General features: G+C 50.6%; 1 protein-coding gene across 1 annotated transcript; it reads left to right on the top strand.

Moving 5' to 3' along the window:
* The first annotated feature begins 15,547 nt into the window (after nt 1-15,547).
* BFAR (bifunctional apoptosis regulator) lies at nt 15,548-26,933 on the top strand. The gene is made up of 7 exons (XM_056866228.1): nt 15,548-15,813; nt 17,309-17,510; nt 19,372-19,541; nt 19,900-20,044; nt 22,269-22,439; nt 24,671-24,873; nt 26,738-26,933. The coding sequence occupies exons 1-7, from the start codon at nt 15,548-15,550 to the stop codon at nt 26,931-26,933; spliced, it is 1,353 nt and encodes a 450-aa protein (XP_056722206.1).
* The last annotated feature ends 235 nt before the right edge of the window (nt 26,934-27,168 follow it).

The raw sequence follows: 27,168 nt of genomic DNA, 5'->3' as shown, positions 1-27,168 counted from the left end.
GATCTGGTCCCGTGTCTGGATCACAGGCTCCCGTTCGAACTCGCTTGTGTTTCTGAGCCACTGCAGTGATTCCTCCCTAAAAGCTCAAGTTCCTCCCACCAAGCTAAAAGGGGACCTGGGTTTGTGCTCAGAATAGATGAGATCTACAGACTTCTCTGGCATCCCCAAGAAGCCAAGTTTAGTTCAGAAGCTGGCTGGCCACGTACGAGAGACGCTGGGGGAAGGGAAGCCCTGCTGGTGGTTGGGAGTTTCTCCCACCTACCTGGAAGGCTCCCAACTAGGCTTGCCAACCTCCAGGCACCAGCTGGAGACCTCCCCCTATTACAGCTGATCTCCAACCGACAGAAATCAGTTCACCTGGAGAAAATGACAGCTTTGGCCATTGGACTCTATGGCACTGAAGTCCCTCCCCAAACCCCACCCTCCTCAGGCTCTGCCCCAAAAACCTCCCACCAGTGGCGAAGAGGGACCCGGCAACCCTACTCCCAACACTAGACAAACACCACTGGGGACCTAGGAGGACTGGGAAAGTACCCCGACAGCCAGAGAGTGATGGAAGGTACCAGGAGTCAGGGTGCCAAGGACGGGAGGGCGAGGTACACAAAGTGGGCAGTGGGCCAAGTCTCACAGGTGAGGTTCAGTGTGGGCAGTGGGCCAAGTCTCCATGGATGGCATTTGAAGGTGAGTGTCATGAGTCAGCCTGCTGACATCTCCTCAGACAAGGAGGAAGAGGTCACTCCCAGCCCTGGGCTGCTAACAGAGGAGAACTCACAGGCAGAAGTTATAACAGAGAAGCAGTCGCAAGCAGAAACAGTGGCACTGTGCTCTTGGCCCTCCAGCTGAGGAACTCAAGCTGTGCCTGAAACCCAGTAACTGTCAGCCTCACCATTAGGATTGTCGGAGCCTTTAAAACAAAGGAGGAGGCATTTAAGGCAAGAAATCCAGGAGAGATAGAGAAACGCAAGATTGTTGGCTCAGCATAGATCAATCCCTGACAGCAGCACTGAGGGCTGATGAATTACACCAGGCTTGGAATGTTAGAACAACCTAATTAGCTGGAGCTGGCTTATCTGTCCCAGTAAGATAATATCTTACTTAAGCAGCCAGCAAAGAAAACCTTGTGTGTGAGCAACATGTTGCCACCACTTGTGTGCCTACCTTTGTAGCTGTGCTATACTTTGGACTCTCTGCACACCTGACTCTTCTAGATGGGACCTGACCACACCTGTTGGATTTCCCCTCTCCTGTTTTGACGCTGTTGTGGGGCAGCCTGCTGAGGCTTCCTCAGACAAGGAGGACCTTGAAGTAGCAGGCAGGGGAAAGGAGGAACAGCAGCAGGCTGAGCAGGCACAAACAGATGAGTCCCCCCCAATGACTACAACTACATAGAGCAGGGGACTCACCTGTGTCAGAGGGCCAGCCACAAGCAGGGTCACCAGAGAGCCCAAGGCTGCTTCAGCAGAGGCGCCAAAGGTTCAGAGCACTTCTACACGAGTAGAAGTGCTAGACTGCAAGCTCAACTAAGAGCACTCCTTGCTGACAGTGATGAGGCTAATGGCTACATCCAGCAGGGAATGCTGAGTCAGAGGAACAAGTAACAGCTGGTGCACCTTAGGCTTATTTCAGCAGGCACCTGCATCCAGGCCAGTGTGGGAACAACTTGTGATACCACCCTGCGCTAACAGCAGCTATACCTGTTTCTAAGTGCTGTGTGCCTATGACCTGGACTGAACTCTTGGACTAGTCATTCTCTTGGACTATGTTTACTACTGGAGACCAAACTCTGCAGGTAACCTGGCTTTGAATTTGATTGCTCTCGACCCTGCCTGGGGCCCTGGGCCCTGACAGATGCTTTGGACTCAGAATTATCTGTGCTTGACCTTGGACTGCATCTACTGACCACATCTCCCGTCTTCTGCCATAGCCAGCTACCTAACTCTGGACAGTGAGATCCAAAGTGGGCAGAGATCCAGGTCTCCAAGGATGTGGGATGAAGGTGACGGGCTGTGGCTCAGTGGAAGAGCATTTGTTTGGCATGCAGAAGGTTCCAGGTTCAATCTCTGGCATCTCCACTTAAAGGGACTAGGTAAGAAGATATGAAAGACCTCGGCCTGAGACCCTGGAGAGCCGCTGCCAGTCTGAGTAGACAATACTGACTTTGATTGACTGAGGGTCTGATTCAGTATAAGGCAGCTTCATGTGTCCACAAAAGGGCAGTGGGCCAAGCCGCCAAGGATGGGGGTCCGAGGACCAAAGGTGAGGTCCGATGGTGGCCCAATACCTAGACAGAGCAGGGAAGCCTCAAGGGTTTTCTGTCTAGATCCAGCCCTCCCAGCTGTTGTCCTTGGTGAAAAGCAGGGGGCTGGAGGCCTCTTGAATGGCCTATGTCCTGCGCTGACACCTCAGTCCAGTGACATCTCACCCTGGTGTGGATATCGCAGCCCCGATAGACCCATGGTGTTGCCACAGCGCCTCCATTCTGCTTTTTCTTCTGCAGTGCAGTGGCACAGGTTGCAAGGAGCACAGAGGCCTGGCTGAGATGGGTAGAGACATGGTTTGGGTCCCACCTGGATGACATACAGGGGGCGGGGATCAGTGTGGAGTCCAAAGGCCATGCAAAGCAGAAGGGGGTGCAACAGAAGGAGCAGCAAAAATCAACAGGAGCCCGGTGGCCTCTGAGTCATGAATTTTGACTCTAGCAACAACTTTCAGGCCTGGAGTTTCTAGTCCCTGACCAGTCCTGCGAACATCAGCTGATATCACCCAGATAACATCACCCTGGAGATGTTCAACGGATGTATCGCCTGTCATGTTAGATGAAGCCATAACTGCCATTGAGCCCTAACTGGATTGCCGTTGACTGCTGTTTACAGTTGCCAATTCCAGCCTGGAAAATGCCCAGAAATTTGTGGGTGAAGCCTGGGGAGGGTGTTGTTTAGAAAGGGAGGGACCTCAGTGGAATACAATGCCATAGAATCCACCGTCCAAAGCAGCCATTTCCTCCAGCGGAACTGATCTCTGTAGCCTGGAGATCAGATGGAATTCCGGAGGCCTCCAGCCCCCAAACTGGAGGTTGGCAACCCTAGGAAGTTTCTTGCCTGATTCTTGCCAGACATTCCTGTGCTTAATGCCCGGCAAGCATGGAAGCGTAGAGCGCTGCAGTTAGGAGTCAGCCTGGATTTGGCAAGGAAGCAAAACACAGACATTGTCTCTCCTCACAGTGACTGAAATGTTGAAGGCAGCCATTTCCCTGGCATCTCTCCTGCAGCCCGAATGAGCAAAGAGATGACTTGCTAGCAGGGTTGCCAACCTCCAGCTGGGCCTGGAGATTGCTCACAATTACAGCTGCTCTCTAAATGACAAAAATCAGTTCCCCCGTGTCAGGCTGCTATCTCGGTTTCAGTATTGTTTCTGTGTCTGTACTGTACTGTCTAGCCTCAAGGTCGACCACACATACCAAGGCCTGGGAATGCTGCTCCTGGGAAAGTGTACTCTGTTTATGTGTGCTGATGCTGTATAATCTCCCGCCATTTACTGCCTTATATTATCGTTCAGCTAGTGAGACTCTCATAGCTGCCATAGTCCCCTGTATGCACTGTATTGCCTTTTTGACCAGTAAAAGCCATCTGCTTGGACTCTATATGACTCTGTGGTGATTTCTGGTTCGAAGGGTCAGGAGCTTACATTATGGCAGCTAACCCTCACCTTCTTCATTGTACTATTTGTCAGGCTGGAGCCCAGGGGGTTTCGCCTGCCACTTGGATGGGAGCTGCGAGGCTCTCCGAGTGACCTACTACCCTGGATTCCTCTCGGAAGGATCCCACCCTGGTACAGGACATAGTCGCTGAACTCTTCAGGACTACCCTAGAGGTTTGCCGCTTGAGGGACCTGGTACAGGAACAGTGGCAATCTATAAAAGGGATTCTCTGGATGTTAACGACGGAGGATACTGATACTCGTTTAGATCTTCAAGACTTGGATCAATTGCTGGACGATGCCCGGTTGGCAACTGAGGATTTACAAGTACTAACTGGACTTTTGGATAATCTTATTTCTCGAGAGACTCTTTCCTCTAGTTCTGCCATGGCAGGAGCCCCGCCAGAGGGTTTTTCCCTCATACCGGATGCGGCCAGCTGTCAGGCTGAAGCCAAGCGGGTCGCTATTCGCACCGCTCTTCTCCTTGTGAAATGTACAAAGGACACCCCGGTAACCACCTTGGCTCAAGCTTTGACCTCGACTTTTGGAGCCGATGCACCCGCACTGGCGGTTCGAATACAACCCTTGCTGGGCGGGGAACCCGACCCCATACTCTCACTCCTGGAAACAGAACTTTTACCGCGCATTACGGCGGAGGCTGCCCTAAGACTTGAGAACGCCAAAGTTCTTGCGGATAAGGAAGCCGCCGAAGCGGTTAAGGTCGCAAGAGAGAGAGAAGCTGCTGAAGCAGCCAAGGTGGCAACAGCAAGGGTTAGGGATCGGGCGAAAATGGATACGCGTCCCAAGGACACTGTACAAGGGCTATCAGGTCTGTCATTTTCCCCGGCGTTTGTCCCGTCGCGCGCGACCCAACGCGCACGCCGTCTGGCTGACCGACGTCGAGACTCAGGAGAGTCTGAAGACGAGGATCTATATGGAGACAGCTCTCAATGGGCCACGAGCTTCCGGACCAGTAAACCTCATCTTACTGGTGGCCCAAGTGAGGAGGTTCACCTCTTACGAGCCCAGAACCGGGAGCTCTCCGACCGTGTCGATCAACTCCAAGAGCTAATGGAACGTATGCTTCAGGATAACAGGCAATTACAACAAACCCTGATAGCCCAGGCACAGCCCGTTCCGATACCGGGTCAGGGGGTGCCCGTCCAGCCACCCCAGCCACCCGCTAATGTGCCTGCTCCACCCCTGCCTCCCGGAGCTCCCGTTGTTCCTCCTCCCGGACCACCCGTGCATCCGGGACAGCCTGCGCCCGGCCCCTGGAAGCAACTCAAATTGAAGACTACGTACGACGGATCTCTCGAGACTCTGCCTTGTTTCTTGCATCAAGTGGACAGTTATATGCGAGAACAAGGACAGCTTTTCCCCACGGAGGATAGCCGGGTGCGTTATGTAGCTTCCCTTCTGACAGGTAAAGCAGCTGACTGGATGGTCCTCCAGTTCGACACCCGCTCTCGTGCTATCCGTTCCCTCAACAACTTCATGACTGCTCTGAGAAGGAGGTTTGAGGACCCCTTCCTGGGGGAAAGAGCCAAAACGGAACTCTTACAACTAAAACAAGGCTCTGCTACAGTTCGAGAATTTGCCGATGAATTTCAACGGCTAGCAAGTAAAATTGTAGGTTGGCCCGAAACCACCCTAATTCACCATTTCAGGGAAGCCTTGCACCCTGACGTTCTGAACTGGTCATATATGCGGGGTGATCCCGATACCCTTGAAGACTGGATTCTATTGGCCGAGGAAGTGGAAAGCCGCCGACGCTTTATTTCTCTAGTCCGTCAAAAGCACAAGGAAAAAGGCACCCAAAAGCCCCAATCCAAGGCACCACCGCCCGTCCCACGAAATCCTCCACGTCCACCCCAGGAACGTGAAGCCCGATTTCAGAGAGGTGCCTGTCTTAATTGCGGAGAAATGGGCCACTTTGCAGCTGTTTGCCCACACCGCCATGGATTATTTCGTCCCAGCACGATAACCCGAGCCAGAGGTCGTCCACCACGCAGAGGCACCGCGGCCACCCGCAGCGCAGCTCCGGGAAGACCCACACCCTCTGCACTCCATGCTGGAGACCCAGCCTCCCTGCCTACTACAAACGACCCCGCCGGGTCTCGGATTACAAGTGCCCCATTGGGGGACAACTTTCCCTCTTCGGATGAGGAAAATCCATGGAATTCTCCAGCCTTAAACCTGGAATCTCCCCTCAACTTGTCAAAAAACGGCTCCGGTCTGTGGTGAATGGAGCGTCTCCACAGACCTCTCCAGATCCTCCTGTTAAACCAAATGCTCCTACCAAAATCAAAGAAGTGGACTCCACCGTCTACGTGGATGCAGTTTTACAACACCTTAACGGTGGCCCCCAACTACCCGTCAAAGCACTCATCGACTCCGGTTGCTGTCGCACTCTCATAAGCGAAGCCACTTTTGCTGCACTCAGAGCCGAATCTGAGGCTTTACCCGCCCCTGTCCAATTTGCCCAAATGGACGGGAGCCATTTCCAGGGGGGTCCAGTTGATCACCGCACCATAGGGGTGGCAATGGGAATTGGCTCCCACTGGGAACAAATAGACTTCACTATAGCCCCTATCCGTTTTGAAGTGGTCTTGGGTATTAACTGGATTAAAGGACACAGTCCCAGTATTAACTGGGAAACAAACACTATCTCCTTCGCTAGTCCCATGTGCGACCAACACCGGCAAAACTTTGCGCTGTTATATCCGCCCGTCCCAGCTTTAACCTCCGAGGTCCCAGCACCTCCAATCCCACCTAAAGTCTATCAGGACTTTGCGGATGTTTTCAACCTTAAAGAATGTGATGCCTTGCCCCCCCACCGGGTCTCGGACTGTGCAATTGAGGTGGTCAAGGACTGCACATTAACCAAAAGCAAGATTTACCCCATGAGCGCCTCCGAGCGTACTGTCCTCCGAGACTTCCTAGACAAAAACCTCGCCAGAGGGTTCATTCGTCCATCGAATGCCCCGAACTCGGCCCCTGCGTTTTTCGTCCGAAAGAAGGAGGGCGACCTTCGTCTGTGCATTGACTTCAGAAAGCTCAATGCAGTCACCCAAACCAACGCCTATCCTATCCCATTAATTTCTGATATTTTGGGACAATTACAGGAGGGCCGGGTATTCTCCAAGTTAGACTTGGTGGAAGCTTACTACCGAGTCCGCATCCGAGAAGGAGATGAACACCTAACTGCCTTCTCTAGCTGTTTTGGGATGTATGAATTCCTCGTAATGCCGTTCGGATTAAAAGGGGCCCCGGGGGTCTTCATGCAACTTATCAACGAAATCCTTCATGATTTACTGTATCGCGGGGTAGTGGTTTATTTGGACGACATTCTTATTTATTCAAAAACCATAGAAGAGCATGTAATTCTGGTCCGAGAAGTTCTGCAGCGCCTGCGCAATCACCAACTCTTCGCAAAACTGGCTAAATGCGAGTTCCATCAAAACCAGCTCACATTTTTAGGATACATTATCTCCCACCAAGGTCTTCGCATGGACCCTGTCAAAGTCCAAGCCGTTCTCGATTGGACTCCCCCCACCAACCGCAAGCAAGTACAACAGTTTCTGGGGTTTGCGAACTTTTATCGAGGGTTCATCCCTAACTTCGCCCAAGTGGCTCTACCCATCACTGATCTCCTAAAAACCAAAGGAAAAGCAAGCGCGTCTACCTTGCCCTCTGCAAAAATCCTGTGGACTGATCAATGTCAAGCCGCGTTTGTAGCACTCAAACGTCTCTTCACATCCGAACCCGTACTACAGCACCCAGACCCAAACCAAATGTTTATTGTGCAAGTCGATGCCTCCGATGTAGCTATGGGAGGGGCCCTCCTCCAGAAAGGTCCGGATGGTCTCCTTCACCCTTGCGCTTACTTTTCGAGAAAATTTGCGCACGCACAATTGAACTGGCCCATTTGGGAGAAAGAGGCAGCGGCCGTTCACCATGCACTGACTCTATGGAGACAATTCTTGGAGGGTTCCAAAATTCCCTTCGAGGTTTGGTCCGATCACAAAAATCTAGCTGCCCTCACAGGGTCCCATAAACTGTCGGCGAAACAACAACGTTGGGCGGAATTCTTCGCTCAGTTTCGTTTCGTCCTAAAGCATGTTCCTGGAAAACAAAACGTTCTCGCAGATGCCCTCTCCCGCTTGCCGCAGTACCCGGTAAAACTCGAGAGACCAACCGACTCTCTGTTCACCCCTACGCAAAGAGGAGCCCTGCCTGTACTAGCCGTGGAAACTCGATCTCAGCAACAACATCCCAGACCCAGCTCTCCAACTCCTCCAACCCAATCGACTACCCAACCGCCTCCGCAACAACAACGAACCGGCGATTCCACCCCTCCAACCCCACCGGCTGCCCTGCCGCCTGCAATCTCCGCACCACCGCACGTAAGCACTACCCCCATCGCAAGTCCTAAAACCACTGTAGCGGGGGGGGGGGTACCCGCCAAGGTTCCCATCTCCGAATCCTTTTTAAAAACCCTTCTGGACCACTGCCTTTCAGAACGCTCTAATCACACCCTACCCCCTGGAGTAATAGAACAGGGGGACTCTTGGTACAAGGACTCAAAATTATATGTACCCAAAGCACTCCGAAAAGACGTTTTACACTTAGCTCATGGAGCAAAAACAGCTGGACACTTTGGATTTCTAAAGACTCTCCACTTGTTGCGCAGACAGTTTTGGTGGGGGGGAATGCGTTTCGATGTTGACTCTTTTATTCGCAGTTGTCCTGTTTGCGCCACAGTGAAACGATCACAGGGTAAACCCCCGGGGTTACTGCAACCCCTGGAAACACCCAGCAAACCCTGGGAAGTGATTGCTATGGACTTTATGACTGATCTCCCTCTCAGCGGGGGGAAAACTGTATTATGGGTTGTTACTGATTTGTTTTCCAAGCAAATCCATTTAGTTCCATGCGCAGGGATCCCCTCTGCTCAGAAACTGGCCCGCCTCTTCGTATCACATATCTTCAAATTACATTCGTTTCCGCGCAAAATAATCTGTGACCGCGGCAGTGGCTTTGTTTCCAAGTTTTGGAAAGCATTTCTCAAGTTGGTGGGGGTAGAACAAGGGTTGTCTACTGCATACCATCCCCAAACCGATGGACAAACTGAACGTGTCAATGCTGTACTTGAATGTTATTTACGCTGTTATGTTAACTACCACCAAGATAACTGGGTAGAACTATTACCTACAATAATGCTGTGCATCAATCTACAGGTTTTAGCCCATTCTTTGCAGTGTATGGACAGGATTTCGGTCCTGTTACTCCCAGAAATGATGTGGAGGGGGAGGGAGATCCTGATGCTGCTTCCTGGGCACACACCCTCCGTACCACCTGGCCTTGGCTCGTTAGCAATCTCGACCGAGCCAAGCGCAAATACAAAGCACAAGCTGATAAACATCGTTCCCCCGGGGGCGAGCTGCGAGTGGGTAAATTGGTCTATCTTTCCACCAAAAATCTACGTTCCACCCGTCCGTGCCTTAAGCTCAATGCTAAGTTCATTGGCCCATTCCCCATCACACGAGTCATAAATCCTGTCACAGTGGAACTAGCTCTCCCCAAAACCCTGAGGCGTGTACATCCCGTTTTCCACGTTAGCCTCCTGAAGCCCCATATTGCCTCTCCGCAATGGCATCCCGATCCGCCTCCCGAACAGCCCATTATGGTGGGGGGGGAGGAGCACTTCGAGGTCTCCAAAATCCTTGACTCTCGTGTTCACCATGGAAACCTACAGTATTTAGTCCGTTGGAAACACTTCCCCCCTGCCTACGACGAATGGGTTCGCGCACGAGATGTCTCCGCCCCCAAACTCGTCGATACCTTTCATGCTGCCTATCCGGAAAGACCGTCCCCCTTACAGACTGGGAGGGGGCCTTAAGGGGAGCAGGATGTCAGGCTGCTATCTCGGTTTCAGTATTGTTTCTGTGTCTGTACTGTACTGTCTAGCCTCAAGGTCGACCACACATACCAAGGCCTGGGAATGCTGCTCCTGGGAAAGTGTACTCTGTTTATGTGTGCTGATGCTGTATAATCTCCCGCCATTTACTGCCTTATATTATCGTTCAGCTAGTGAGACTCTCATAGCTGCCATAGTCCCCTGTATGCACTGTATTGCCTTTTTGACCAGTAAAAGCCATCTGCTTGGACTCTATATGACTCTGTGGTGATTTCTGGTTCGAAGGGTCAGGAGCTTACACCCCGGAGAAAACGGCAGCTTCAGAGGGTGGACTCTGTGGCATCTGCGCTTCCTAGGCGCAACCCTAGGGTTGGAAACCTCTAGGTGGGGCCTGGAGATCTCCCAGAATTACAGCTGATCTTCAGACAACATAAATAGGTGTAAGCACTTGTCCCATGACAATCCCATAAACAACATCCATAGACAAGTAGTCCAAAAGAAAGTTGATTTATTGGAAGATCCATAGGTTTACAGCAGCTAGAAGCAAGATGGCACTAATGAGAACTAAGAGCATGGTACAGGGTATATATGAAATCAAAAGCATTGGATGCCATGAGAACCCCCCTCCCCTTGAGGTAAGATTTACACAAGAGTCAAAACACAAGTTGGCAGTTGCTACAGTTGACCTTGGCCAGCAGCTGCAGTAAGCACAAACATCTTCGGTCAGACCTTGCCTGGCATTTCCTGTACAGGCTAGGCCTGACAACAGGGTTGCCAACTTCCAGGTAGTAGCTGGAGATCACCTGCTATTATAGATCACCAGCCAATAGAGATCAGTTCCCCTGGAGAAAATGGCCACTTTAGCCATTGGACTCTATGGCCTTGAAGTCCCTCCCCTCCCCAAACCCCGCCCTCCTCAGGCTCCACCCCAAATACCTCCCACCACTGGCAGAGAGGGACTTGGCAACCCTATACATAAACCACTTATTTATTTACTTAAAGCAGTGATTCCACTTCTCCAGGAGAGTATGGAAGGTGGGCTGCAAGGCGTGACACCCTGCCAAGGTCCCTCCCCTCTTTAAGCCGGGCTCTCCCAGGTTTCATCTTCAAACTTCCAGATATTTCTGAACCTGGAGTTGGCAACCCTACTCCTAGGCCCCTCTTCGCCACCGGCGGGAGGTTTTTTGGGCGGGGCCCTGAGGAGGGCGGGGTTTGGGGAGGGGAGGGGCTTCAAGGCCACAGAATGGCTGGAGAGGTTGTAATAGCAGGAAATCTCCAGCTAGTACCTGGAGGCTTAGAAAAACAGTACAGGAAACTGTATATACACAAAGTGCAAATATTTATAAGCTACTGAGGAGAAACATAGACCATATACGTGACATATACACAACACAATTATATACAATATGTACAGTTCACACAAAAAATGTAGAGAAATTTCCGAAGGTCTCAACTGAGTACCAAAAATATAGAGAGGAAGTACTTTACTGATGTCTGATGGTAACTGCTTATACTTACCCTGTGTGGGAAGGAATGATGAATATGTAACAGCACTTTTGTATTAAGGACTGAAGAAAGATTTCCACTGCTGTGGATCTGAAACGGCCGTATCCATCGATGATTGTGGCTCTATATCAACTTTACACAAGGATTACAATATTAGCATTCATTTGGTACTCAGTTGAGACCTTTGGAACTTCCTCTCTATATTTTTGGCACTCAGCTGAGACCTTTGGAAATTTCTCTACATTTTTTTGTGTGAACCGTACATATTGTATATAATTGTGTTGTGTATATGTGGGATGTGTAAGATTTTAATTAATTTAATTCTAGCATATTAGAAAAATGTTATTCTTCTATTATATTTGTAAGCTGTGGTTATTTATATAAGTCAGTAGAAAATAGTCCTGTCTAACTTAAGCTAAACAAAGCAGGTAATTTTTCGTATCTGGAACATGGTGGTATAAAAAAACAACATGTGACCACGAAGATGAGATCATAACTGGGATGAACTTAGGAGGAGGAGATATTATAATGGCTCTTAAAATTTGAAAAAACAAAGGGATTCTAAAACGTATAAATATAAAAAACTAGGAAAAGCTTATTAAAGGAAAAGTTTCATTTTGTAGCCTTTGGCTCAAATCTTTCCTCTCATTATTTTTGCCGCAAAAATAATTAAAAATCTCTTGCTTTCAATCCTGAGGTTGGGTTTCTTTTTATTCAAAACTTAAATCTGTTTAAAGAAATAAATCTTTTTATTTCCAACATATATGTCACGTACATGGTCTATGTTTCACCTCAGTAGCTTATAAATATTTGCACTTTGTGTATATACAGTTTCCTGTACTGTTTTTCTAAACCTTTTGGGACGAGTACAGAGGTGCCGTTTTTCTCCCCCCAGGACCTGGAGGCTGGCAACCCGAGCTACTCCACACACACACCCCCCCACAATCTCCAGGAATTTTCCACCCAGAGTTGGCAACGGTGCTTGGCAGTAACCGTTCCCATTATTCTGGAGATCAGCCCAACGGTCTCCCTGGCCTGGGACGCGGGTCTTCCCAGGGACTTCCGGCTCGTTTTGTCCTGGAGGCCAGAGATGACCGCTCTAGCCCTCCAATCTCCATGGCTCCTCGCTCTCCTCCAGGCGGTTGCTCGACAGCGCCACCCAGAGCCAGAAGTGCGCCGCTCGCCAGTCCCGTGCGCTCTACGGTCCCCTGCGGAAGAGGGAGGAGGGGCGGTGTCAGCGGCGGCGGCCAGTGCGCACGCGCGGCCGGAAGTGGGAGCCGGCGGGGCTCGACGGAGGGGATGGAGATGCCGCCGCCTCCGCCCGGGTCAGGGTCCACGAAGCGCCCGAGGGGACGGGAGGGTAGGAGCACCCGGGCGGAGGGACGGGGCGGCAAGGATGGCGGGGGTGGGGGACGCATGCTTTAGCCTACCCCCTCCCCCGAGGCCAAACACCCTGCACGTCGAAAAGTAGCTCCTCGGGGAGGGAGACAAGCAGGGGCTGATCCAAGCCCTCCCCCCTTTAAGGGTGTGCGTGGTTGGCTATGGCGGCCACAGGGGGTGCCTGGCTGCTGTGTACGGCTTGGATGGAGAAAGTTAAAATAATGTTATATAGAAATATATTTGTCATAAGGCGCTTACGTCAGGGTTAAAAACATTAAAAGTGATACAACAAGGCTCAGTAGCAACTAAAAAGGTTGATAAGCTTTAGCCGTATGTGTTTCGGCCAACTGGCCTTCGTCAGCGGTCAGATAAAAACCCGTGTAACGCACACACAAACAATACACAAACGTATCACAATATCTAGACAGTATTATAAAAGCCCAGGTATGCATGTAGGGCATATTTCCATTTTCAAATTTGCAAGCCGACTAAGGTGGGATATCAGCAAGCTGGTCTAGTCTGGGTTATATTAGTCTGCCGTGCTGAGCATGCATGCTTGTATCGACCTGATAAAAACTGGGCCTTTATCATTCTGTTTAGACAGTGTGATACATTCGTATATTGTTTGGGTTTTCATCTGACCACTGATGAAGGCCAGTTGGCCGAAACGCACATGGTGGGTGGTTTAAGTTTATCAACATATTAGTTGCTATTGAGCCTTGTTTTATCATTTTCAGTGTTTTTAACAAGTGCCTTATAATATATATATATTTCTATATAACATTATTATACCTTTCTGCACCCAACCTTGGGTACCCACCTCTTGGTTTTTTAGGTTAGGTCGTTCCCCCCCCCTTTCTTGTTTCTTGACCATTGTGCTGAGCACGGGTGTCAGATGAGGTGCTGAACATGTGACAGGAGAAAGCACTTTGCCTCACCCAGCGTCCTGTTTCAGTCATCTCTGGCTCAGAGGGTGCCTTCCATGTGCTAGGCCAGAGGGGGTGGGGTAGGGGAGTAACTCATGCGGGGAGGGGCTGGCCTCGCTGGAGTGGCGGCCCTGAGGAGTGCAGAAGGCCTGTCTAGATGTTTTGTAGATAAATAATAATAAAACTTCAACCCCCCCACCCTTCCCAGCACTCTGCCCCTTTGAACTATGCAGGGCTAGACCATAATCTCTATGGATAGTGTGGGAACGTAGTACAAAATGAAATAAAAGTATCATTTGTGTGCACAAAACTTACTGGGAGAAGAAATAAAGATTTGTAGTAAGCACAGTAAACATTCTAGGGCTTTCCCCTTTTTATAGTAGAAATTAGAATCTGCTCCTGTGGGCATAGACAAACTTTTCTCGTGCCCTTGTTTATACTTAATTATGTTGTTATTCAGTTTGGATCTGCTTTTCCCTTATTGAAGAGCAATTTAAGTGCTCAAAACGCATCGAGGTCTTTGCTGGCTTGCAGAGAAATAACATTTGCCACCTCTTGGCGGTTTTGTGGGGTCCTTTGGTTCATGTATTGCAAATGGCTTTTCTCTCTTCCTTAGATTGCCTTTTCTTCAGGCCAGAAATGTGTGCGACTCTGACTCGACTGCAGGTACGTCAAGGGTTTGTTTGTCTTGATAGGAATGTGGTGTATTGATTGCTGACATTTTCACTTGAAAAGAGGAGGGCATTCTAGAACGGCACAACAGATGGAGGCAGGAAGTAGACTGGTTCAGTTTTCACCTGGGGAGGGATCTGTCCTGTCTTGTGTCATCCCTAGAGAGCCAGTGTGGTGTAGTGGTTAAGAGCGGTGGCTTGGAGCGGTGGACTCTGATCTGTAGAACCTGGTTCGATTCCCCACTCCTCTACATGAGTGACAGGCATTAATCTCGTGAACTGGACTGGTTTCCCCGCTCCTCCACATGAAGCCTGCTGGGTGACCTTGGGCTAGTCTTAGTTCTTTCTGAACTCTCTCAGCCCCAGCTTCCTCACAAGCTGCCTGTTGTGGGGAGAGGAAAAAGAGTTGGTTTTTATATGCCGACTTTCTCTACCACTTAAGGGAGACTCAAACCGACTTACAATCACCTTCCCCTCCCCACAACAGATAGCCTGTGAAGTAGGTGGGGCTGAGAGAATGTGATTTCCCCAAGGTCACCCAGCTGGCCATGTCTAGGCGTGGGGAAACAAATCCAGTTCACCAGTTTAGCCTCCGCCACTCATGTGGAGGAGTGAGGAATCAAACCCGGTTCGCCAGATCAGACTCCACCACTCCAAACCACTACACCACTCTTAATCAGACTACACCACTCTTAACCACTACACCACACTGGCTCCAGGGAAGGCGATTGTAAGCTGCTTTGAAACTCCTTAAAGGTAGAGAAAAGTGGGGTATAAAAACCAACTCTTCTTCCTCTCCCCACAACAGGCACCTTATGAGGCATGTGGGGCTGAGAGAGTTCGGAGAGAACTGCGACTAGCCCAAGGTCATCCAGCAGGCTTCATGTGGAGGAGCGGGGAAACCAACCCGAATCATCAGATTAGTGCCTGTCACTCATGTGGAGGAGTGGGGAATCAGACCAGGTTCGAGCCAGTGTGGTGTCGTGGTTAAGAGCGGTGGTTTGGAGCGGTCGACTCTGATCTGGAGAACCGGGTTCGATTCCCCACTCCTCCACTTGAGTGGCAGAGGCTAATCTGGTGAACTGGGTTTGATTCCCCACTCCTACATACGAAGCCAGCCTGGTGACCTTGGGCAAGTCACAGTTCTATTAAGAGCTCTCTCAGCCCCACCTACCTCACAGGGTGTCTGTTGTGGGGAGGGGAAGGGAAGGTGATTGTAAGCTGGTTTGATTCTCCCTTAAGTGGTAGAGAAAGTTGGCATAAAAATAACTCTTCTTCTTCATATGTGATTGTAGCCAGTTTGATTCTTCCTTAAGTGGTAGACAAAGTCAGCGTATAAAAACCAACTCTTCTTCTCTAAAATTACCTTTCTCTACCACTTTCCAGAATTGGTAACGTGCCACACGATCTAAAAGATCTTTGCCCAGGCTGCTTGAAGATAGAATATGGAGGAAGGCGTAAAATCGCAGAGCGGAGCAGAGAAGCTGGACCCGGGGGCAGCCGCTGCTCCCGCTTTCAGCCAGCAGATCTCCGTGAGCGAGTTCTCTTGCCACTGCTGCTATGACATTCTGATCAACCCGACCACTTTGAACTGCGGGCACAGCTTCTGCCGGCACTGCCTCGCCTTGTGGTGGGCGTCCTCCAAGAAGAACGAATGCCCGGAGTGCAGGGAGAAATGGGAAGGCTTCCCCAAGGTCAACATCCTCCTCAGGTGATTGCGTGGGTATGACAAGGAGCCTCCTGGTGTTTCTAAGACACATGGCTTTGCTTATTTATTTTAATGCCCCCCCCCCCCCCTAGACAGCTCAAAGGTGGGCTAGCTTGGCATTGCTGGCTCTTGGATTTTCAGCACATTTTCAGGGTGGGTAACCACCTCTAAAAATAAACCGTAAAACATCAAGATTAAAACACAGCAATCCTAACAACTATAAAAAGAAGATGGCATTCGAATAAAACGGTAATAGCCAACATGGAACTGGACAAGCAGATTAAACCCCCAGAGGTAACAAGGTGGTGAGGGGAGATGGGGAGGCCAGTGATGGAGGATCCACTTGCGGCTGCCCTCAGTTATAGGCCTGGCGGAGCTGCTCCGTTTTACAGGCCCTGCAGAACTCCTTAATGTCCCGCAGGGCCCTGATGTCGCTAGGAAGACTATTCCACCAGGCTGGGGCCAGGGCCAAAAAAGCCCTGGCCCTCGTTGAGGGCCGGGGACCACCTTTCTTACTCGGTCTAGAAGGAGCACCTGAGCTAGCCTTCCTATCTGCACTGGCTCTAGTAGGTTGAGAAAGATTTAACAGAATAATAGTTTCAGAGGGCAGGCCCTGTTGGTCTGCAGTAGAACAGCTAGATTCAAGTCCAGGAGCACCTTAAATGAAAGGAGTGTTGCCTCTCGAAAGTTCACATCCCCAAAAACCTTGTTAGTGTTTAAGGTGCTGCTGGACTTGAAGCTAACAGAATGAGTTAGTTTGTGGCACACTTATATTCCCTTCCCCACACGAACACCCATGAAGCTGCCATATAACAAATCAAACCATCAGTCCATCAAAGTCAGGATTGTCTACTCAGACTGGCAGCAGCTCTCCAGGGTCTCATGTACAGAGGTCTTTCATATCACATCCAGCCAGCTTGATCTCGGAAGCTAAGCAGGGTTGGCCCTGGTTAGTATTTAGATGAGAGACCACCAAGGAAGTCCAGGTTTGTGATGCAGAGGCAGGCAATGGCAAACCACCTCTGTCTCTTGCCTTGAAAAATCTGTGGGGTTGCCATAAGTCAGCTGTGACTTAACAGCAACAAAAAAAAATTACCTGGTCCTTTTTAACTGGAGCTGCCCCCTCTTCTTCCAAGGAACCCCAGGGCACATAAGGCTCCTCTCTGTCTTGTCCTCACAAGAGACCTGAAGGAATCGTAGAATCAGAGTTGGAAGGGGCGATACAGGCCATCTAGTCCAGCTCAACCCAGGGTCAGCCTAGAGCACCCCTGACAACTTCTTGAAGACTGCCAGAGAGGAGGAGATCACCCAATGAGCTCCTTGGCGCCGTGGACGTTTGGGCCAAGGGCTCCCCATTTCTGCCTGTCAGCCATACACACCCTTCCCAGCTGTCCTGCTGATGCACCTAAGGCTGCTGTCGTGCAGAGATGGCCGGTCTTCTCACCTCGGCCGTAGAGATCTTGAAAGGCACCTCGCTGAGCCATTCTTCCCTCTGTAGGGACGCCATTGAGAAGCTGTTCCCAGACGCCGTTGAGCAGCGGAAGGATGACATCCAGCAAAACAGCGACGTCTCCCGCAGCCTTGCGGCATTTCAGAAGTACGGGAATGACCAGGCCTCCACAGTGCCAAACATAGGAAGGATTAATCCTCGAGGAGGGGGATTTTTCTCCGGAGTCCTGACAGCTTTAACTTGTGTGGCGGTACGTTGCCCCTTTCAGTCAGTGCCCTGCTGGCTGTTTTTGGAAGAGTCGGGCCGAGCGTCAAGTGGCAGGAGGAGAGAAATATCAGACTTGCCAGGGTCGCAATCCTGCCCTCCGCCGTAGCCCCTTCAGCAGGGTAGGTAGAGCCAGGCAGGTCACGGTCTGGGCCCACTTGCCAGCTTCTCTTTGCCCTTTCCACTAGCGGGGGCACCTGACATTTGGCTGCCTCCAAATGTCATCTCCAGGAGTCCCTGCTGTTCGTTTGCAACTTTGGCACTCCCCACCCTATGGGGTCCCCAGACCCAATCCCCAGGCTAAGAGCCACAGGGCAAGAGCCCTCGTGTTCTGGCCCTTTGGCTTGTGCCAAAGGCTCACACCTCTGGCGAAGAGGAGCGTTTGCAATTTAAATGCTCACAGCTGAGCCAGCAGTCTTGCACTTCTCCATCTCTCCTGGATTTCTTGCCTTTAATGCCTCCTCCTTTGTTTTAAAGGCCCTAAAGGTGAGGATGACAGTTGCTGGGTTTCATCTTTACTCTGGCAAAGAGGAGCGTTTGCAAGTTAAATACTCACAGCCCCTGTCTCTCACACACAAGCTCCACCCAGCACCAATCAAAAACCCCTCTTTAGAAGGCTACAGTCAGGCTCCAATTAGGCTACAAGACCCACTCTCCCTTAAACACTTTCCTGGGAACTCCCTCTCCAGGGAGATTCATCTGCCCCTCTGTCGGTGTCTTTCATCAGCAGGGGAAGACTGTTTCATTTCATCTGGTATAATCCCAATAATGGTGACTGGCCCTCCTTCTAGTGCTGTGCATGGGTTTTAATTGCATTATTTTTATTTATTTACTTTTATTATACCCCACCCTTTCCTGACTACAGTCAGGCTCAGGGTGGTTACCAACAGGAAGAAAAATTCAATGTAAATACACGTTATAAAAGTTAAAACCTTATACATGCTGAAATTCAAAAGGCGCCCTAATAAGAATCAGCAATAAGTCATAATCAAACAGGGAAGGGTGGAGAAAAAAGGTAGGGGAAGCAAAACCCAAAACCCAGCTAATACATAAGGAAGAATAAATAAACATAGGGTTAAGGGTAGGGAGGTCAGCTGCAATTTAACTGTTGCTGCCTCAACCATAGGCCTTGTAGAAAAACATCACTATGGGGGTTACCGCACTTTGTATTCCCAGCGATGTATTAAGATTTGAAAATGTTATAAAAAACATTGCTTTAAAAGGGTTTTTGGATACCACGGCTTATAAATGGTTGGAAGACGTCTTCACAGCTAAAGGGGCCAAACAAAGTGCAAACAGTATTTTTTATAACGTTTTCAAACTCTTAATACATCTCTGGGAATACAAGTGCGGTAACAGCCTATAACTAATATGTAACCCACTATGTACTTCAGTACAAGAGTCGTGTGAAGGCTGCAAATTGTGCACCTCCTTCACATGACTCAGATACCACAACTGCTTGATTCAGTTTAAACTGGAAACAACAAATTTGCTGGCACATACTTAGTGCATGATGATCCTCATTAGAAGTAAAAAGAGACTGAAGAAAGCTTTGAAACAGATTGCTTGGATTTTAACCTATCTCGCTTGCAATTAAACTTCCATCGATTATGCTCAATGGATCGCTGGCCTGGAAAAGCCATCCTTCACTTTAAACTTCCGCCAGGCCGGGACCAGAGCCGAAAAAGCTTTGGCCCTGATCCAGGGCAGTACTTTTAATTGTTTGAATGGTTGAATGTTTTTTTTTAACTTCGTTGCCTCGTGGGCCGCAATTGAGCAGAAAGGCAGCAGGAAAACGTTTTAAATGAACGAATACGTTCAAGCCTCTTTGGGACTCTCTTGTGCAGGTGGTCTTGCTGGGCTATCACTGGAGCAGCAGAGAGCTGGAAGACGACCTCCTCGTCCACAAGCCGGTGGTCCGGTGGGGGGCCGAAGAGGTGATTCACTGGCTTGGACAGCTGGGCCCCTGGGCTGCCCTCTACAAGGAGAGGTTTCTGCTGGAGAGAGTGAACGGCAGGTGAGGAAGGCCCGGCCAGTGAGGCCAGAGCCGTGCGGAGAGCCCTGCACGCGGCACCTAGCTTATCGCAGGTTTTGTGTCCCTCAGGTGATGTGAACATTGGGGCAAAAGTGTTTGTATCGAACGTAAGTCTCCACAATTAGCTTCCCTGTTAGTGATAGGCCCCTGCTGGTCACCTTACTAGGAACGAGTGGAACTTTTAGAGCGCTGTTGGAGCTAGGCGGCTGCCTTTTGCTTGTGCGATGGACGCTTGCTGTCCCTGAAAGCTATGTTTACTGCTAAGCGGTTCCTGGTTCATGAGCTGTTCAAAGTTGGGCAGGGGGCCATTCTTCTGTAACAGGAGCGGTTGATGTTCCAGGCTCCTCCTGATGCTAACAGATGAAGATTTTGCCAAGGCCCCGTACTACATAGAGAACAGCAGCCACAGAAAAGCCATCATGATGGAGCTGGACCGGGTGAAGGCGCTGGGTGTGAAGCCGCCACAGAACCTTTGGGAGTACAAGGTGAGAGAACATAAGTGTGCAGAAGAAGCCTCTAGCTTGGGGGGGGGCTGATACCTCGAGCTGCCTCTGCCAGCAGATTCATGGAGAAGAGGCCTCTGGGATCCGAGGGGTAGGGGAAATGCCGGAAGTTCCACATCAGAAGGACCCAGCCCTTTTTTAAAAAGTCATAAAATCATAGAACCATAGAGTTGGAAGGGACCATCAGGGTCATCTAGTCCAACTCCCTGCACAATGCAGGAAATTCACAACTACCTCCTCCCCCAGTGACCCCCTACTCCATGCCCAGAAGATGGCCAAGATGCCCTCCCTCCCAAGATCTGCCTAAAGTCATAGATTCAGCATTCCTGACAGATGGCCATCTAGCCTCTGTTTAAAAACCTCCAGGGAAGGAGAACTCACCACCTCCTGAGGAAGTCTTGGGTGACCAGTTTGGATCAGGAGCATGAGGTGGGGTGGGGGTTCAACTCTCTGTCCCAGCTCTTTCCCTATCTAAAGTAGCAGCCACTGTCCACTCCCTTCGGAAACCTGGTATGGACATGTGGCACCAGCACACGCCAGTTTTCCTTGCTGAGCAAATAGCAGCTCTCTGGGGCCAGTCTAGATTGGGGAAATTACACAGAAGGGAAGGCGTAACACACACACACACACACACAACCTGTGTGCGCACCCTGTAGGTGGCTTTTAAAAAACAGCACAGACCCCTGACACAGAAACTTCAGCGTCTCGTCTGGCTGAACCTTCGCTCTGGTCCCCTCTTTGCAGGCTGCGTCAGCTCCCAGCTTGAAGCAGCTTGGTGGAGGAGCCGGCAGGGGATCGCCCCCGCTTCTTTCCGTTGCTAACGGAATTTTCTCCACAAGCGCCCCCGTGTACAGGCTGCTGAGCTGTGTGAATTTCATTTAAATATTGGCAATCAGATTTAATATTGGCTAATTCTCCCTCCCCACATTTGAGTTTGAAGGTGGAGTTAAAGATGCTGGTGGTGCCTCAAGCAGGCTGGGCCTGAGACGCTTCAGAGAGCCTGAGGGAGGAGTCGGAAGAGCGGTTCCCCCTCCTGCTGACTCTCACGGCCCTGCTGAAGTTGACAAGGACCATATGTTCAATTTAGAGCAGGAGGTGCCCGTGGGGCAGATCTGTTGGCCTTACTCATTCTGCCGTTCATATCAGTGTCCCCAAACCTGCCCCTCTGGCCTCAAATGGCAAAGTAGGAGAAGACCAGAGCCTGTTCCTCAACACACTGGATTCACATGACTCATACTTCATATGGATCATGTGGTGGTCTGTGCTGTCCCATGAAGGGGCCTGCATAGAATCCTAGAAATGGAAGGGGCCATACAGGCCATCTAGTCCAATCCCAACCCCTGCTTAATGCAGGATCAGCCTAGAGCATCCCTAGCAAGGGTTTGTCCAGCCTCTGCTTGAAGACTGCCAGTGAGGAGGAGCTCACCACCTCCCTAGGAAGCTGATTCCATTGTCGAACAATTCTTACTGTAAAAATTTCCCCCCTAATATCCAGCCGGTACCTCTCTGCCTGCAATTTAAACCCATTCTTGCGAGTCCTATAATCCTCTGCTGCCCTCCTCTAAGTGACGGCCCTTCAAAGACTTCAGGAGAGCAATCCTGTCCACCCTCAACCTCCTCTTCTCCAGACTGAACATGCCCAACTCCCTCAGCCTTTCCTCACAGGGCTTGGTCTCCAGGCCCCTGATCATCCTCATTGCTCTCCTCTGCACCCGCTTGATTCTGTTCACATCCTTTTTGAAGTGAGGCCTCCAGAACTGCACACAGGACTCAGGGTGTGGCCTGACCAATGCAGTATACAGTGGAACTATGACATCTTGCAATATGGATGTTATGCCTCTGTTGGTACATCCCAAGGTCGCATTAGCCTCTATTGTCTTAGCATTACACTGGCTGCTCATATTTAACTTATGGTCCACCCGTACCCCAAGATCCTGTTCACACACAGTTTGACCCAGAAGTGTATCCCTCATCCAGTATGCGTGTCCCTCATTTTTGTTACCCAGATGTAGACCTCGGCATTTATCCTTGTTGAATTGCATAATTCATAAGAAATCAGCGGGCGGGTGATGCGGAGCTTGTGTTCGCCGAAACCCCCTTGCCAGGAGTTTTGGTTTTGCTCATGCCCACTTGTTCTGGCCAGCTGCCGCCTTCCCTCTTCCCCCGCCGCGTGTGGGTCATGCTCCCTGCTGTGCTTGCCTTTCAGGCAGTGCATCCGGGCAAGTCTCTGTTCCTGCTCTATGCCTTGAAGAGCTCCCCGAGGCTCACCATGCTCTACCTGTACCTGTTTGATTACACGGATCTCTTCCTCCCTTTCATCCACACCATCTGTCCAAAGCAGGAAGAGGAGCTGGAAGACGTCCTGGCAAAACTGCTGGTAAGGGTTTGGAACCTGGCTGAGGACCGGCTGCAAGGGGGGCTCTAGGAAGGGACGTCGTCGCTGTTTGCTCTTGAGCAGCAGGCACAGGGCTGAGGGAGGGAGGGAAGTACCGAAACGTCTCCCCCCAAAAGAGGAAAATCTCCAGTTAGTTGCCCCAGCACCTGCCATTGTCTCTATCAGAGATGAGGGCAAAGGTTTCCAGTCTTTCTGGATTCACTTTTAATGGTACGTGTATTTTTTTTAAAAAAAGACACTAAGTAGGGTATGATGTGGGGGTTTTGTGTTGCGTTGGAGAGCCAGAGTGGTGTGGTGGTTAAGGTGTTAAGCCAGGTCCTGGGAAACTCGTAAGTTCAGGTACCCACTTGTGTGTCACGGACACTTGCTGGGTGACCTTGGGCCAGTCACACTCAGCCCTGACCCCTGGCGGGTATTTGGAGGGGAGACCTTCAAGGAACACCAGGTAGCAGCAGGCATTGGCAAACCACCTCTGTTTGCCTCTTGCCTTGACCTGGAGAACCCCAGGATAGTGTGATTTAGTCAGATCTCAGAAGCTAAGCAGGATTGTCCCTGGCTAGTGTTTGGATGGAAGACCTCCAAGGAATACCAGGGTTGTGACGCAGAGGCAGGCGATGGCAAACCACCTCCCAACGTCCCTTCTTTGAAAAAACCTATGAGGTTTCCATAAGTCATCTGTGACTTGCCGGCAAAAAAAATTGCGGCTTTGAGGTTTCGAAAAGCACCATGTGAGTGGTTGTAAATAAACTAGGTGATACAATCAATTTCTGTGTGTGGTGGTGGTGGAAAGGGCTGTCCAGTCACAGCCGACTTATGGTGACCCCGGTGGGTTTTCCAGGCAAGAGACCTTCAGAGGTGGTTTTGCCGTTTCCTGCCTCTGCGTAGAGCGACCCTGGGCTTCCTTGGCGGTCTCCCATCCAATACTAACCAGGGCTGGCCCTGCTTATCTTCCGAGATCTGACAAGATCGGGCTAGCCTGGGCCATCCCGGTCAGGGCTTTGTTACCCATCCTGAAAAGGCTGGCTCGTTGACTGTGTGGGGACAGAAACAGGATTCCTGGGGAAAGCGCAAGGGTTCAGAATCGCCCTGGAGCTGCCTGGAACCTCTCCTGTCTGACGGACAGCTGTTGGTGTTTCCTGTTCTAGAGCACCCTGCATCATCTGACTGTTTATGGAGGTAGCTCAGTTCCTGGGTGGGATGGAGGGACGTTTCTTGATTGCTGGGAGGAAGAGCTTACTGGTGGTCCCTGGCCCTAAGAATGTGCGGCTGTCCTTGACGAGAGCCAGAGCCTTTTCAGCCCTGGCTCCGGCCTGGTGGAAGGGCTCTGTCTGGTGACATCAGGGCCCTGCGGGACCTTACAGAGTTTTGCTAGGGCCTATAACACAGAACTATTCGGCCAGGCCTAGGGCAGCCGTGGGTATCATCTTGGCTGGCCTCCCTACCCCTTTTCCTTGTAAACTAACTCTGCATGGATATGGTATGGAGAGCGTAGAAGGAAGTATTTCTTCATGCAATTAAATTGTAGAACTTCCTGCCTCAGGATGTGGTGATGGCTGCCAACCTGGAAGGCTTTAAGAGGGGAGTGGACATGTTCATGGAGGAGAGGGGTGTTCATGGCTACTAGTCAAAATGGATATTAGTCATGATGCATACCTATTCTCTCCAGGATCAGAGGAGCAGGCCTATTCTATTGGGTGCTGTGGAACACAGGCAGGATAATGCTGCCGCAGTCGTCTTGTTTGTAGGCTTCCTGGAGGCACCTGGTTGGCCACTGTGTGAACAGACTGCTGGACTTGATGGGCCTTCGTCTGATCCAGCACGGCCTTTCTTTTGTTCTTATGTTCGTGTAGGGAGGGTGGCCTGCTAGTTTGTTTCATTCTATGTGATGGAAATTGGGCGCCATCTTTGAATTGGATTTTAAGTTATGGGTTTTTATTGTTAAATGTTTACTGGTTTTAATTGTTATTGACGTATAGCTTAAGTGATGTTACCCACCCTGAACCTGGCCTTGTGGTTGGGAAGGGCAGGTTAGAAATTGAAAATAATAAATAAATAAATAAGAGGCTGGTGGAATTGTTTAACCTCTCGAATGTCCCAGGGCAGTTATGAGAGCCCCTTCTTTCAGTACCAGTTAGCAGCTTCTGACAGCAGCGTCAGCCTGCTCTGTGTGAGGCGCTGGGCTGTGTCCTTTGTGATGAATCCTGTCTCTTTAGGACCTGAAGGAGCCCACGTGGAAACAGTGGCGGGAATTCCTGTTCAAGTACTCCTTCCTGCCCTACCAGCTGATTGCAGAGTTTGCCTGGGACTGGCTAGAGGTGCATTACTGGACATCCCGCTTCATCATCGTCAATGCCATGCTGCTCTCTGTCCTGGAGCTCTTCTCCTTTTGGAGGCTGTGGTCAAGGAGGGAACTGAAGTAAGTTCTGGGCCTGCTCTCTGGCCGGGGTCTCCGGCCTGCTCTTTGGTAGGTGTCCAGAGGGAGCCGGAAGCTCAGGGAGGAGACACAGGCTTGGGTCACACAGGAACACAAGAAGCTGCCTTTTGTGGAATCTGAGCCTGGCTTCTCCAAGTTAAAAAAAGCCTCTGGTGCTAGGTGGGCATGACCAGGACTGGTCCGGAGGCCCCAGGAAGGGAGGCCCCAGGTGGTCTGAAGGCAGCCTCAGGTGTTTGTTGTTCATCTTTAATGTTGAATTGCAGGTCAAAACCGAGTCAGGTGGGCCTGGCAGGGGCTGGCTTACTCTTTCCTGCATGCCTGGTTTTGATTCTAGGTCAGCAGCTGCCTTCGTTTGTAAAAGATCCTTTGGAGAAACGTCACAGGTGACGTGAACTCCTAAGAAACTATTTTTTCTTCTTTTTCAGTGGCCTTTTTGCTTAAATCAAAGTAAGGACTTCTTCTGAATGTAGCAGTTATTACTCCCTTTTCTAGATTTGAGTACAGCAGCACCTTAGAGACAAGCGAGATTTCTGGGGCATCACAGCTCCCTTCACCAAAGGAAAATCACCCTGGAAATCTGAAGAAGTGAACCGTGACTCGCAAAAGCTTATACCTTGAAGAAGATTAGGTTTTTATATGCCGAATTTCTCTACCACTTAAGGCAGAATCAAACCGGCTTACAATAATCTTCCCTCCCCCTCCCCACAACAGACACCCTGTGAGGTAGATGGGGCTGAGAGAGTTTGGAGACAACCATGACTAGCCCAAGGTCACCCAGCTGGCTTCATGTGGAGGAGTGGGGGAAACCAATCTGGTTCACCAGATTAGCTTCTGCCGCTTATGTGTAGGAGTGGGGAATCAAACCTGGTTCTCCAGATCAGAGTCCACCACTCCAAACCACCACTCTTAACCACTGCACCATGCTGGCTCTCCTTGCCAGAAATGGTGTTAGTCTTTATGGTGCTGCTGGACTCTTGCTCTTTTCTACTGCGAGGACAGACTGACATGGCTACCCATCGTGATCTGTCTCCCGGAAATGTTGCCAGTCTCTAAGGTGCCCCCGAACTCAAATCTAGCTATTCTACTGATGACTGACATTGGCTACTTGCTGAAACGGCTTCTGTTCCTGCCTGCCAAGCTCCCATCCTCTTCCCACTCAGGGAAGAAAATTTTGTTTAGAGAAAGGTCCTCTTCAGGGCAAGTTTCATAGAATCATAGAGTTGGAAGAGACCACCAGGGTCATCTAGTCCAACCCTCTGCACAATGCAGGAAACTCACAACTCACTCCCCCCCTCACCCCCAGTGGCCCCTACTCCATGCCCAGAAGATGGCCAAGCTGCCCTCCCTCTCATCATCTGCCTACGGTCATAGAATCAGCATTGCTGAAAGATGGCCATCTAGCCTCCGCTTAAAAACCTCGGGCTCACCACCTCCTGAGGAAGCCTGTTCCACTGAGGAGCTGTTCTGACTCTTAGAAAGTTCTTCCTAATGTCTAGATGGAAACTCTTGATTTAATTTCAACCCGTTGGCTCTGGTCCGGCCTTCTGGGGCAACAGAAAACAACTCGGCGCCCTCCTCTGCATGACAGCCCTTCAAGAACTTGAAGATGGTTATCATGAAACGGTTTCCATTACTGTCTGCCAAGCTTCATGTCTCTCCTCTTCCCACTCAGGGAAGAAAAAGTTCTTTAGAGAAGGTCCTCTTCAGGGCAAGTTTGCCATTCTCCCTTAAAGGAAGCGGCTTGGGCCAAGGGGGTGAACGCTGCTGTAGGAATGGCAAGAGCGTCGATCCCGTGCGAATGTCCCGTCTGTGCTTTCTCTGTCTCCCTCCCTCCCTCCCTCCACAGGACCATCCCGCACCGGATGTGGAGTCACTTCTGGAAGGTGTCCACCCAAGGACTCCTGGTGGCCATTTTCTGGCCCCTCATGCCTCAGTTTGTCTGCAACTGCCTCTTCTACTGGGCCTTGTACTTCAACCCCATTATAAACATCGACCTCGTGGTGAAAGAGGTGCGCCGCCTGGAAACGCAGGTGCTGCTGTGACAAGGGAGCTTCCGGACTCTTCCTCTGTGCGGCGCCGTGTCTTGAGCCGACTTAGAGGCTTGTGGGGAGGGCGGGCGACTTATTCTTTCTACGGTGATAAAACCTGCATTGATTTTTCCCTTTTGCTTTTACCTGCTTTTGGGGGAAGTCTCTTTTTTTGTTGTTGTGGTCTGAGCAGCGTTTGGGGAGCCGTTTTCTCCAGGGAGGCCGGCTTGGCTTGTCGCCGGACCGTGGG

Source organism: Euleptes europaea, chromosome 21 (genome assembly GCF_029931775.1).
Source record: "Euleptes europaea isolate rEulEur1 chromosome 21, rEulEur1.hap1, whole genome shotgun sequence".
NCBI lineage: Eukaryota > Metazoa > Chordata > Lepidosauria > Squamata > Sphaerodactylidae > Euleptes > Euleptes europaea.
This window is presented reverse-complemented; position numbering and strand designations above follow the sequence as displayed.

Coding starts and splice junctions, on each gene's coding strand:
- BFAR (XM_056866228.1), top strand. CDS start 15,548: ATGGAGGAAGGCGTAAAATCGCAGAGCGGAGCAGAGAAGCTGGACCCG. Junction 20,045..22,268: donor AGAACCTTTGGGAGTACAAG/GTGAGAGAACAT, acceptor CTTGCCTTTCAG/GCAGTGCATCCGGGCAAGTC. Junction 24,874..26,737: donor TGGTCAAGGAGGGAACTGAA/GTAAGTTCTGGG, acceptor CTCCCTCCACAG/GACCATCCCGCACCGGATGT.